Here is a 13,812-nt window from a genome sequence, read left to right on the forward strand (position 1 = left end):
CCCGCGGAAACGCTGCACTGCGCCATCGATAAGCTTGCTCGCCCGTTCATCCATTGATCCCAGCACAGCGTGTCTGCCGCGCACTATTTACGCAGCCTCGATCCCCTCCCGCGCTCTCGAGCCGAGGCGCGCGCGAAGGAATAATCGTCGCTCCCTTTAACATTCGGCCTCTCGAAGAAAGGGGAGAAGGAGAGGGGGCCTTCTTTGTGCGCACTCTTGTGCACACAGACACGCGCCCGCGGCGAGGATCATGTCCGCCCCCCCCCCCGCCGCCGCCGCGCGACAGATGTCGAACGCACCATACGTGTCGGTGTGCGCGAGAGTGTCTATTAATAATAAGTAAAATTAATAACGGAAGTCATATATTGCTAAAAAACGAATGTCAAAAAATTTTGAATGGAAAAAATCGGATCAAAGTTGCTCTACATCACAGTTTCATTAAATTCTTTTTAATATTCATTATGTTAACAACACTTTATCATTATCAAAAAATATAGTAAAAATATATACTTATTTTTCTAAATTTATGAACAAGTAAAAATTAGTTGAAGCCTCAAAAGCATGATTAAAATTTTGTAAAAATTATTTTTAATTTGCAAGAACATTATTTAAATTTACTCTAAATAAATATAATAAAAATGAAGGCATGTATTTTGCACTTATTTTTCTCCTATAATATTGAGTATCAATTATACCTTATATTTATTACACACGATGTAAAACTATTTTGATCCGATTTTTTCCGTTCAAATTTTGTTGACTCTTGATTTTTTAATACTACAAAAGTTAAACTATTATTCGCATTTACTATGAACAATTGAATTTACAAAATTTTGGATAAGTTATTTATTTAAGTGTGAATGGTCCGGGCTGAGCTGCGATACACATGTGATTTACAAGCAGGATCGGGGCCCTTCTTTGCTAGGATTACTTGGCCGTCGAAGCTTCGATCATAGCCTAGCGAAGGTCGAAAAGTGGGGGTCGAAAAGGAATTGAGGGAGGGCAGCTACGGTATAGCAATAAATGTGCGGCGACGGCGGTGGCGCATGTCCAGAAACAGCCGAGTTTTCGGCGCTGGTACCGGCAGTTCTTGCTTGGCGAACCGGCCTCCCGGAAGCCGACATCCTCGAGACTAAAGTAAAAGTAAAAGTAAGAAGAGCAAGAGTAAAAGAAAGCGAAACACGTGTACGCCTGACGAGTCGGCGGCCCCATCGGCGCAGCATAAACAGGCCCTCATTCATAACGGCCCATCTCTCCATCTCTCTCCCTCTCCGATCCCCCCGGCGCGGCGTCTCGGCCTTCCGGGAAAGGAACTGGTATTTTTGCTGGCCCGGTGCGCGCGAGAGCCTTGTCATGCTACCGAATGGGAGCCGATTTTTACGGCTCAGCTTGACTGACCTGGAGAGCGCTCTGGCGGGACGCTGGCCGTGGAGTTATTCGCGATTGGCGCTGCAGACGCCGTTTTCACCTTCGCGAACCGTCGCGCTTTCCCAAGCATAATACACACGTCACGAACCTTTGCATTCCCGAGGCTCGCACACGTGCTCGCCAGACGCACGGGCAGCCGCCGGCTGATGCATTCGCATTGAAGAACGCCGCGCATCTCCTATTTTTAACTCGCGCCCGCGTCTTCTGGGAATGCGTTGTTAAACGGCACCGAAAAAGTTTTTCCGACTTTGTCCACTCAAGGCCCGCATCATGTGCGCCCGGCCTCCGAATCTGCAGGTCTGCATGGGAATTGTGACAGGAAATCGTGTCGAGGATCAGACGCGCGGGCCGATAAAGGAGCATCGGTCTCTCTTGACGATCGAGAGCGCGTCGCACTATAGCGACATTAGCGACGACGTGCCCAATCCATAGTGCGGGCTCATGCCGCGCGTCCAACACGTCCCGCGCTCGGCAATCGCAGTCGCGGAGCCAGACTTACTCTCTCCCTCCCCTACATCCTCGCTCGGGGGGATAAAGCCAGGCCAGCAGCCGATCGATGCTGCTGCAGACGGCGTCGCGCGCGCAAAGAGCTACCAGCCTGCCATCGGATGCGCACTGCGCGCGTGCGGGACTCGGCTCTATGGGCTCGGCAGCGTCGCTGCGGCTCTCTGGAAGTATGAAAATACGTTACTGAGACGACCAAAATTCCGCCGAGCATTCCCGGCTTCTATTCCTCGACTGTCGGCTCTGCTATACGCAGGCTCGCGCGAATCGCATTGCAGTATAACGACTTCGGGGGAGCAGACCCTACGGCCCACGTAAATAATTCCTCCCATGATCAGAGCGCGCGATAATCGACCCGCGAGAATCCCTTCGAAAGACCAACGGGGGGTCTCGGTCGAGTCACCGGGAAAAACAGCGCGAAATCGGCGTACGTGACCGCCGATCTGTGTGCAGTACACGAGCTAGCGGATGAATAATCCAGAGTCGGGCTCATGAGGAATGCACGCGGCGCTGTGTAACACGAGTACTCGGTACACCCACAGCATTGTACGCGACGCATGCGCGGTGGGGGGGGGGGGGGGGCGGGGGGGGGGGTGAACGCGCGCGCGAGCTTCCGCCCGCTTTTTGAACTTGGCCGTGTCGCGTCGCGGATCCGCTCATCCAGCTCCGCATCGGCGAAGGCGATTCCCCGAGACGCAGCTGAGACGTGAGTCACTAACGACTTGACCCTTCCAATCAGCGAATTTTAGCGCGCGCGCGCGCGCGGATGAGAAAGGGACGAGTGGCATCGAGGCGTTTTCGGAAGCCGGCAAGCCTCGCCCCGAGAAAATCGCCGCGCTATATACGTGCAAATCCACAGAAAACCGCTCTCTAAATCTGAAAGAGTGAACTTAGGCCACCCAGAACCCGAAAAACCTTGGGCTCCCGCGTTTTCGAAATACTTGATTGTTTTTCCGGGCACTTCAAATTCTCTTATGGGAATTTAACATGGGGAAAATAAACGGAAATTAGCCATGGTTCAACTGTAGGTACTCAATGTCCGGAGGCGCAATCCAAAAATGTGTATTAAAGTACCCGAAGAAAGCTTTAACTTGAGGGCTGGTGAGGTAAAAACGGTTGCCCAGCTAAAAAGTTGTCTAGGCTTGAAAATAGAAAACAATCACGAAGACTTTGATTTTTTACGAAAATCAGTCATTTTTCCCAGTTTTGAGGAGTTTTCTCAAATTAAAGCTTATTACTTCTGACAGACCCCCCCCCCCCCCCCCCTAAAGTGTCCGGTTTGCTGTGGATCTGCACATATAGATATAGGAGCCGAGCGAACGGACCACCTGCGTGCCATCCACCCTCCGCATCCCTCGACATTCCACTCAGACCTATCGCTGTATAGCTGTATATAGAGCGGAGGAGCGTAACGACGAGATTAGGACATCGAACCGCGGCAGCAGCGGCGCGTGCGAGACGCCAAAAAGAGCGTCGGCGTATCGAGTCTCGCTTGCTCGCTTGCTCGCGCGCTCTGCGGGTTTTCTCTTAATCCCGCGGCGAGGGCGAGTTCTCTATACAGGGCTGTGCGTATACGATTACGAGACGGCGACGACGACGCCGGAGCCCTGTTCTCTCGCTCTCTTTCTCGACAGGAGTCTCTCGATATAAAATTGCGCGGGACTTGTATCTGGCGCGCAGGGTTGTACGACAACCGAATACCTTATAAAGACACTGGATTGGATGAAGAATGGAGTTTTGGCTTCGTTCGTAAGGAGACATCGCACACTCGTCAGTCACCGAACATGTTTGTTCCTCGGGTTATTCCAAACGTAAAGATCGGAGGCGCGCTATTAGAACCATGACATTACACCACGTAAATAACTCATAGTATAGAATAATAGAATAATGTGATTGCTACGCCTTGTTACTTTATTCATTTGTAAGAATTATCTGGATGAGCTTTTGTAACTTTGTTGAAATCCCGTGGAGAAACTCCTTTGAAGGCATCATTTTGTCTTTCCAAATATTTTATATATTTTATAAATATTCGAATTCTTTTCGATGTGCAAATAAAGGACTGATAACTGCATCCACGAGTGCATATAGTTTGATATCTGATGATAACAAAAATCGCAAAAACCGATGTGGGTATGTTGTAATGAAATCAAAGCATTCTCAACCACGAGTCGCTCTGCGAACTCTACACTCGAGCTGAAAAGGCCCACTATTTACGCAATATACTTGCGAGCGTTTCATTTTGTTAAGTGCGAGGAGGGTTCGGAAATCTTTCGATAACCATAACAAACCAAAACAAGAGTTGGAGCGTCCAGAAATTTGACGGCCGAGAAAAGCAATCCGTTTATTAAATCGCGCGGGGTCGGCAATTCGCCTCGGAGCCTCCTGGTCCAGCTCTCCTGGACCAGGCCAGGCGCGCGTCCTGCAACATGGCGTCGTCGCTACCACCTACTTCTCTCGCGCCCCGCATCCGGCGGCGTTCCAGCGGGTGGCCGCCGCCATTTCTCCGTCTCCCCGACACTCTTTGCGGGCTACGCGGCGGCGTCCGCACTCTGCATGCACGATATATCTGTATGCAGGCGTAGAGCGACGAGGGAGCCTTGCCTGGTTGCCTGCGCCGTGCGCGCCCCAACGCGTGCATGTGTGCGCTGTGTACTCGCGGACTGTGACCCCGGCGACCGAGCGCGCGCGCGTCACCCCGCAGCCCTCCGCCGCCGCCGACACCGCCCGAACGAGTCATTGACTTGCCGCGAACGACGAAGCGCTGGTATCGCGGCTCCCCTTTTTCTCTCTCTCTCTCTCTCTCTCTCGTGGAAAGAGCACGTTACACAAATGTGTAAACGTGCTCACTCTCTAATGTATCGGCTCTACTTTTTTCGGAAGAGCACTAATCTCAGATTGCGCCAACATTTGGTGCAGGCACTCCTGTTTCCAATCATAGATTACTGCGCACTGGCTTACTGTGACCTGACGCAAGACCTCGACCTGAAGATACAGAGACTTGTCAACACCGGGATCAGATACATCTACGGTGTAAGAAGGGACGAGCACATCTCCCCTTATAGGCGTGAGTTGCAATGGCTTACCACCGCCGGACGTAGGAGATACTTTATGGCATGCTTCCTCAAAAAACTTTTTACTACTTCAATACCATCTTACTTGTTAGCCTATTTCGATTTTCACGTCGCGCTCAGGCCTGTGAGGGGGGAGGTGACCCCCCTGGACATCCCGCCCTTCAAGACGGAGGCGCTGAAGAACTCATTTTTCATCAGCGCGTCCTATCTCTGGAATAGCCTTCCATCTCATCTACGCAACATATCATCTATTTCACATTTCAAACAGGCGGCGAAAACACACTTCTTTAAATTAGAAAACACTTAAACATGATGTAAACTTATCATCTCATACACACACTTTCACCTCATCTCACCACATTTCATCATTCACTTTCTCACACACACACACACTTACACAACTATTACCTTTTGTGTTAACCTAGTCACACATCACTATAAGTATTTATATGTACAACATAATGTACAAAAATAAAAAAATTATTAAATCTATTAAATCTAAATCTCTCTGCTCTGCTCTCTCCAGCGCATGCAGCCGTCGGGCTATTTCGTGCGTGGACGTGCGCTTTTTTGGCTTTCGACGACTGAATTCGCCCAGCAATAATGCAATAATGCTGATGGTCGAGCGGAAAGCTCATTAGCGTGGCCCACATAGGATCGCGCGCGCGCGCGTGGTGTTGGTAATTATACGGCCATCGATCGGCCGCTCGGCGGGCTGTTCGATCGCGCATCGGCGAAACATGCGCAGCAACGGTGCGGCGAGAGTAGCGCGAGACAGTAGATTTTTCGTAGGGCTCGCAGGCTGTGACGGTGGCCGGGAGCCACCCCTCCGGCATTAGGTGCAATGACTCGTGCGGGCCGCCGCCTCCGCACGCACACACGCGGAGAGCGCCGGTCCATCCATCGATCTGTTCGCTGTGCGGAAGGCAGCAGGCGGCAGGCAGGCAGACAAGCAGGCACATCGGAACCAGGGCTGCTGCTGCCGCCGGCTCCTCTGCTCTCTCTCTCTCTCTCCCGCTCACCCGCTCCCCCGCTCCCCCGCTCCCCCGCTCTCCCTCCCGCCCCTTCGGCCTAGGAGGCTTGCGGACTTGGCTTCGGGGATGTTGCGCCGGGTATTGATCCTACGCAGCGACGGCGGCACACCCCACCTCAAGGATGAAGGGAATTCCGCCCCCCCGACCCCCCCCCGCCCCCTCGCGCGCGCTCTCCACGCCGTGTGTGCGCGCTTCTTCTTCCCTGCAGCGCGCAGCGTAGGCGCGCGAGCGGTTTCGCCCTTCTTCGCCGCATCTTCTGCGCGGGCGCGCCCGCTCGTATTTCGTGCGGCGCAAACAAGTGGGGGACGCCGACGCCGGCCGGGCCGGGGTGAAGCACCTTGTGCACCAAAGCTACCAACCCCTAGGAACCAACGCGCCAGCGCGAGCGAATCTACGTGTCGAGGGCGAGGCCGCGTGGATGCCACGTGCTGCGGGGGCGGCGAGGCCAATTTCCGTCCGGTCCCCGAGTCTTGCGTAGGTCCGAGCGCGGGCTCGCCTGGCGCTCGTACACAAACGCGAGCAGCGAATCCAGCGGCTTCGATTTTCATGGCCGCGACGGCCGGCTATAATTATCGCGATCGTCACGAGCCTGGTCGGCTGCGAATAAGTACGCGAGAGGCTGCTGCAGCCGCACAATGAGCGCGTTCCCTCTCCCATCAGCGCCGCAGACGCGCAGTGTGTTCTCCAGCGGAGCCGACTGCGTTTAGAGCACGTCGTCGCGGTATCGGTTTATTTCCCGCAGCAGCAGCTGCCTCCTCTTGCTCTGCTCTCCGGAGAGTGGAGAGGGGCGCGCGCGTGCGACGACTCGTCTCGATGCGACGCAGTGCTGCTGTGTGCTGCACTGTGTACGTCGCGTACGCGTGCGGAGGAGAGGGACCACCACCGGAAATCGGTCCGTCCTTATTCGAGGCTCGCGTGAACCACCGCTCGGCTCTCTCTCTCTCTCTCTCTCTCTCTCTCTCTCTCTCCTCCTTCTCCCCCTCTTCTTCTTCTTCTTCTTCGGCGAAGCCTGCAGTGTGCGGGCCGCTACCAGATCGCTCGCCGGGGACTGAGTGGCTTTTGTGTAGATCACGAGTGCGACGCAACGCCCGGGTGTGGAGGGAAGGTTAATCGAAACCGCGTCTTCCTCGCCCGTACACGAGGGGAGATTATTATTATTCTCCGCGTCACGAAGAATAAGAGAGAGAGAGAGAGCGAGACGGGGGCGTGGGCGCGGGGCTTTCGGGAAGAAGCTATCAGCCGTCATGAGAATCGCTAATACCGGCCCGGGCTATCGATCCCCGGCAGTTATTTTTATCTCGGCTCTCCCGCGGCCGCGTCTCTGTGTGCCGGGGGAGCGACCTCTCTTTGTAGGAAACATACACACACACATCCGCGCTTATCGCGACGCACACGCGAGCCGAGGAGAAAATGGCCGCGGCCTGGCGAACGCGCGGCTTTACGCAAGCTCGAGGCCGAGCTCGTTAGCGTCGCGCGACCAGCGGAGGCTCGAACGCTGAGGAAGAACGCCGCGTTTATTCTGTACAACTGATCAACAGTTGGAGAAAAAATCAGGGCGACGGGCGATCGATACTCCAATCGGAATAATGAAAGTCGCTCGTTCGCCATCGGGCGTCGTACACGCATATGCGCTGTGGAGCGCGCGAGGGTCGCGCAGACCCGTGGGACCAAACGACGGGAGGAGGGCCAGCATGAAAAGACCTAGTCGACACTCTCGACGACTGGAGCCCACGGTATACCCGCAGCACGGCTCTCCCTCTCTTTTTGTGCTCGTCGTCGCAGTCGTCTCGTTCCCCCTCTATGTAGTCGGCGCGTATGAATTGATCCGTGCGGGGCGGAAGAGCGAGTTAGCGGGACGAGCAAGCGAGCGAGAGAGATGCAAATCACGGCGAGCTTTTATTGAGGAGCGTCAAGACAGCGGCCCCCCCCTCTCTCTCTCTCTCTCTCTCTCTAATTTCTTTATTCGACGTCCAGCTACGCGCTCGTTGCTGCCTCGACAATTCAACGCTCCAATGAAGCCATTATTGCCTTTCCTTCTTTTTTGCGAGGCTCCGAACCGATTTACTTTCCAACTGGTCGCCTGCATGTGCCGGAGAACGTTCGATTGCGTAAGCGCGACGAACGCGCACTGCGCTGGATGCGTGCTTCGCTCGACTCAGCGCTATCTTATCGCCTCGCTCTTACATCGCGCGGCCCGAACTTTTCCTTGTCGCTTCTTCGACGGCAGCCTCGGGGAGCATCAAAACACGCAAGCATCCTTGCAAGGTTAATCAAGAGACTGCGGCTGACGCAACGGTGAACCTCGACGCGTAACCCAACGCCGTAAAGAGAAAAGAAAGGATCGAGACTTTATCTCTCGCGTGTGCGCGAAGCTGCCGCTACTCCTGCTGTATCGTCTTTCCGCCGTCGACAGCGCGGCTCGACGATATTATTACCTTGCTGTGCTGTGCGCTCTCGCTCTGCGAAAAAACTGACGAGTCGCGAACAATATAAGTACGCGCGATTTACGTAAGCTTCCGTCCTGCAGGCGACACACGCACGCATCGCGGTTTCCACGTTGTTGGTCTCAAGGCTAGCTCATATGGAAATGTTGCTTTCCTGGTAACGACGAGGGCTTTTCTCTCTCTCTCTCTCTCTCTCTCTCTCTCTCTCTCTCTCTCTCTCTCTCTCTCTCTATCTATCTATCTCGCCCTTTCCCCAGCTGCGCCCAGCTGTAGTCGCACGGCGAGCATGTGCGGCCGTTCTCCGGACGTCCTCGGCTTTACGAGCGCGATCGAGTCCAATAAAGTTAAAATAAAGACTGCGCGCAGCGCGATACCAAACAAACAAAGTCGCGTTCTTTGGAAACGCACTGATCTTTGAAGTGCTCTTTTTTCTCTTTGCGATCGACTTTGATGATGAGGCGTAAAAGGTACAGGGCCCAGCAGAAGTTTTTCAAGTCGGATGATGACGCGTGGCACCACGCAGCAGCGGTGTTAACCCCGTTTTCCTCGTAAACGGCTGATGTACAACAGGGCACGTGTGTGCGTTTATGGGCACAAGTGGATATTTATGCAGTTTCATGAGCGAAGGTGAACGGTTGTAAACTCTGCTGACTAAGTGCATAATTTTCTCCGGAGGCGCGCACATCGGATGGAAATTTATGCTGGTTTCGGTATCGTTTCGTTAGAGTAAAAAATGTGAGCCCGCACGGCCTCGCGGAATTTAAATGTATCCCGGATCGATTCCCCCGACTGCTCGGCTTGGGGGCCAAGCCTCGCTTCCTGCATCTTCCCGTGACGCCACTACGTCACACGGACAGGCCGTATCGATCCGCATCGTGCGGTTCCGAAGCGTCAATGGGAGCACTTTGTGCGTGCGAGCTAGCCGGCCGCGCGCAGGGGGAGTCGGCACTGTCGGCAGGCAGCAGAGAGACGTCGTCGAGCGCGCCGAGGGGGGTGCGCGGACTGCGAAGCGATCCGAGAGAGAGAGAGAGAGAGAAGGAAACAGTCGCCGGGACCGGGTATCTGCCCGAGCGAAGGGTGGCGAACCCCCTGAACGATTCGGCGCCGATGACCTTCCACCCTCCGCTTCCCCATGCGCAGCCCGCCCAGCTCCTTCTTTTCTTCTTTCGCTTCGATTTCCATCTGCAGCCTGTTTACCTCCACTCCCCCTCCGCTCGCGCGCGATGCTCATCTCTGAGTCTCAATCTGCGATCGAAGAGAAATGCCCGCGAAACGCGCGCAGCGAGTGACTCAATAGAGTCATCCGCGCAACGACTCTCCGCTGCCGATTATTCAAAGCATTCAAAAGCAGTCGTGAGTCGGATAAAACGCATTGCTCGACTCGCTTATCTGGCTTAAGTCGCAGAGACGCCAGTCGCCGGTTCGCCCGGAGCACGATCATTGGTTCGCCAGCGCACAGCTGCGCCCGCAGCGCTCGCAGCGCTCCCCGTCTCCCGCACTCTCGTATGCTTAGGCGCTTTTTCATTTCTCCTCGGCGTTGCTGCCTCCCCCTCCGAGAGAGCCTACTCGTACGGACTCTTCCCTGTGGCAATTTTCCGTGCGCAACGTTGCCTTCCTCCGCTGCGTAACTATCGGCCAAGGCAGGCTCTCGTGGCCGGCCAAGCAGCTTCGTGGCTCGCAGCGAGACGGCTGCTACGGGGAAAGAAAAGCGAAGCCAGGGAGGCTGCAAGTTTGCGCGAAAACGTCGGCGCGCGCCATCTTGCATCCGCGAGCAACGCGCCATTGCGCGTACACGAGGTGTTCGGACACGAGTGTGGCAATGGCGCAGCATTCTCGGTAATCATCCCCGCAGGTATGCACGGAGCCGAGATCGGCAGAGCGACGCACCGGTCCCCGCAGCACGTTTCGCGCCGGCGTCTGCACAGGGCGGTACCGCCTCTCTCTCTCTCTCTCTCTCTCTCTCTCTCTCTCTCCCTCTTTCTCTCTGATGCCCTTTCGACCTTTTCCTCTCTCGCTCTCTTATTCCACAATAGCCATCCATTTCCAGCCATCCCCCGGCTGCCGGCCGAGCAGGCGCGCAGCTGCCGGTGTATACGCCGTCTCCCGGCGTGTCTCCCCGTCTCTCTCCCTCTCTCTCTCTCTCTCTCTCTCTCTCTCTCTCTCTCGGGGCTCGGGCACACACCACACGCGCAGTGCGAACGAGCGCCGCGTGCCGCGCTCCGTGTCTCGGCCGCCGTGACTACGAGCCGTCACGAGCCAGGCGCAGCCGCCGCCGCCGCAGTCCGCTCCGATCCGCGCGCGAGAGCGAACCTCTGCGCAGGCCGCTTTCCGCCTCGACTTTACGAGTTTACGCCTTACACGCAGCTGCACAGCCCTTGGGTGCGAAGCGCGCACGTGCGGTGGGGAGGTTAGGAGACGGCGACGTTCGCCAGCAGCAACGCCACCAGTCCGCGCAGCCGAGTGTCGGTGCGTGCGTGTGTGTGTGCGCGTGTGTGTTTGATCGGGTCCCGCAGGATCGGCACGTGGAGAGAGCGCAGAGGTAGAGGAACGGCTCCCGCACTTGCGGCTTCTTGCCATGAGCGCGCCGATCCCCGCTCAGGGAGTGTAAACAGACGAGAGCCGAGAGTCTTGTGCACGCCCGGAGGAAAATGGTAGCGTCTCGGCGCGCCAGATAGCCGGACAGCAGCAGCAGCAGCAGCGCATCGATCGCGCCGCACGCGAGAGCCCGCGCCGGGACACACCTACGTGCTCGCTCGCCGATACGCAGCCAAGACAGCTCGGCGGAAGCACAAGGGGAAGGAAGAGAAGAAGATGCCGCAGTGCGCGGTAGCGACATGCCGGAACAGCCACCGGCGCACGCGGGGCCGGCGCATCCGGTACCACCGCTTCCCCCAGATACCGGAAGTGCGCTCGCGCTGGGTGCGCGCCTGCGGCCGGGTGCCCCTCTCCAACGGCGACATCCCCTTCAACATCCAGACGGCGCGCATCTGCTCGCTCCACTTCACCAACGACAGCTACGAGAAGGACATGGAGCACCTGGTGCTCGGGCTGCCGGTCAGGTCGAGGCTGCGCCGCGGCGCCGTGCCGACCATCGGCGTGCCCGTCAACGTCCAGCCGGTCACCAAGATGCTCGTCGAGGACGCCAAGAGGTCGCTGCTCAAGGTCGCGCATGCCAAGATGCTCAAGCAGGGCAAAGCCGGCGCTAAGGGGGCGCCGCCGGACGGCAAGAAGCCCGCCAAGAACAACAACAACAACAACAACAATGCTGCCGCCGCAGCCGCAGCCGCAGCCGCCGCCACCGCCGGAGGGGCGCTCGCCGCCGAGGAGATCGACGGGATCGACGTGCTGCTCGCGCTCGGGCTCAAGCCTGCATCACAGTGAGTCTCTCCCGCCCGGTTTTCATTTTTCGCCGCCGCGTCTTTGTTCTCGGTCAACCGATAGCCCTGCTCGGAATCCAGTTTTTGCTATAGGTTATATAGGTCGCACTCGCGTTCGGAGTTTTTGTTTGCGGTGCCGTCCTCCTTTCCGGTAATCCGTGCGGACATCGATCCGCCTAAACGTGTACACTATGCACGCATGTTTTCCTCCCGTATCATCCAGCCCGACCGTCTCCCCCTCTTCTCCATGCGCATAGGACGCAGCCGATTCGAGCACATCGCGGAAAAAAGAGCTCACGCTCGCCTTGGAGAACGTTTTTCAGGCGCTCGCGCAAGGATGATGCAACTGGTTTTTTCGTCTCTCTCTCTCTCCGCTGGCGAGGATGAAAAATAAACGCTCTCCGTGCCTACGATGCGCGCGTCGTTCTAAACAAATGGCGCACAGAGCGCAGGAGAGGGCCTCGTATACAAATACGCGCGCTGCTGCGCTGGCGCTGCACGCAGCGCGCAAAGGTAAACAGGAAACGAGGTTATGGCGGCCTTGGCCGGGGCCCGCTGTTACCACGTGCCCCGTATTTCTTTCAAGCCGAGCAGACGATTGTTTACGAGAGAGAAATTCTTCCGAGAAAGCCGCCGATGCGTGCGTCCGCGCCTCTGCGTACAATGCGCGCTTTATGAATTGGAGAACGCTATGTAGCGGAGCTTATAAATCAGGCGCGAGCGAGCGCGGCGAATCCGATTTCTCAGGCAGTTGAGCGCGCAAGAAACGTAAGCGAGTTGCACGATGCGCGCCGATAAGTCCATCAGCGCTCGTTTAGCCGCTCGCAGACACGCACGCGGCACGCACACACAGCGCCATTATCTGCGCGCGGCGTCATCCTGGAGAACCGGAGCCTATAGTACTCGGAATCGCTCGGCTCCTTCGTCATCGCGTCTTCGAGCTGGCTCCGCTTATCTCGACCGATGCTTTTCACGCCGAACGATAAACGCGAGCCCTCGTTTCCGCCGCCTCGAGCTTTGTTTATTTAGTTTAATGCTCCCCGCGGCCCCATAATCTCGAGTGTGCCCGATAGCAGGCCTTGCGCGGCTCTGGAGAGCTTCTCGGGCTTTTTTCTCGTCTTTCGGGGAGTTGCACTGCTGCCTGCGCCGCGGCGGGGCTCCACCAAACAAGCCGAATACGTATTTTCGGAGAGCGCGCACGGACGCGCGGCTCATGGAATATGCATGCGCGCTCGCGCACAATGCGGCGAGAGTCTTCGATAACAGCCTTGAGCAGAAACTCGGACGGAGCGCGAAGCCTCGACTTTCGAAAGATAAGGCGCGCGCGCGCGCGCGCTATATCCGGCAAAGATCTCTCGCGCAAAACACAAAGCTCGCGATCTAATGTATAACACTAGCTGCGCTTTTTCCTCTCGCCCTCTCTCGATTTACCGTATTTACAGAGCTCCTCGTTGTCGGATAAAAATCGCAGCCTTCCACGAAGCGAGCAACGGCGCAGCTGCGCGCAGGCCTTGTCCCACGCTCCGTCCGTCGAACGGACTGCTTTTTTTCTCTCTCGCCTGCGCGCACTGCATGTGTGGTTATACAAGTGTCCCTCGTCTCTCTCTCTCTCTCTCTCTCTCTCTCTCTCTCTCTCTCTCTCTCTCTCTCACTCGAGTGCTCCGTTTTCTTGCGGCTATCGGCAATCGTTATCGCCGGAGGGACGAGAGAGGCGCGACCGCATCGGTTCGGGGTCGCGGGCTTAAAATATAAGGAGCTCCTCATATTCTTAGTACGTATCGAAGCTGAGGGCAATGCCGTCCTCCTTTCCGGTGAATGCTGTTGGTCGATCGATGAACCAGGTAGCCGCGAGCAGCTGCACCGCTGACCCACAGCGGGGGGGGGGGGGGGTGCGCTTGCGGAGAGCTCCTAGTCTAGTTCCGACGGCGGATTACGGAAAGAGCACGCGTCCTAT

General features: G+C 56.4%; 2 protein-coding genes across 7 annotated transcripts in view; one reads left to right on the forward strand and one right to left on the reverse strand.

Annotated features, from left to right (window-relative positions):
• The window catches only part of LOC100115042 (SET and MYND domain-containing protein 4), a 656,582-nt gene that overhangs the window by 550,602 nt on the left and 92,168 nt on the right, over positions 1 to 13,812 (reverse strand). The gene's annotated exons all lie outside the window — the stretch shown is intronic.
• LOC100115141 (midasin) overlaps positions 1 to 13,812 on the forward strand; it is a 28,371-nt gene that overhangs the window by 7,051 nt on the left and 7,508 nt on the right. Inside the window, exon 1 of one of the 6 annotated variants that reach the window (XM_031925349.2) lies at positions 6,660 to 11,858. The exons of the other annotated variants lie outside the window; for them this stretch is intronic. Coding sequence (XP_031781209.1) covers positions 11,293 to 11,858 — 566 coding nt within the window. The 5' untranslated portion in view covers positions 6,660 to 11,292. Of the gene's footprint in view, positions 1 to 6,659; positions 11,859 to 13,812 lie in introns of those variants that run through there. 6 annotated transcript variants of the gene reach the window in all.

The sequence above is a fragment of the Nasonia vitripennis genome (genome assembly GCF_009193385.2).
Source record: "Nasonia vitripennis strain AsymCx chromosome 2 unlocalized genomic scaffold, Nvit_psr_1.1 chr2_random0010, whole genome shotgun sequence".
Taxonomy (NCBI): Eukaryota; Metazoa; Arthropoda; class Insecta; order Hymenoptera; family Pteromalidae; genus Nasonia; species Nasonia vitripennis.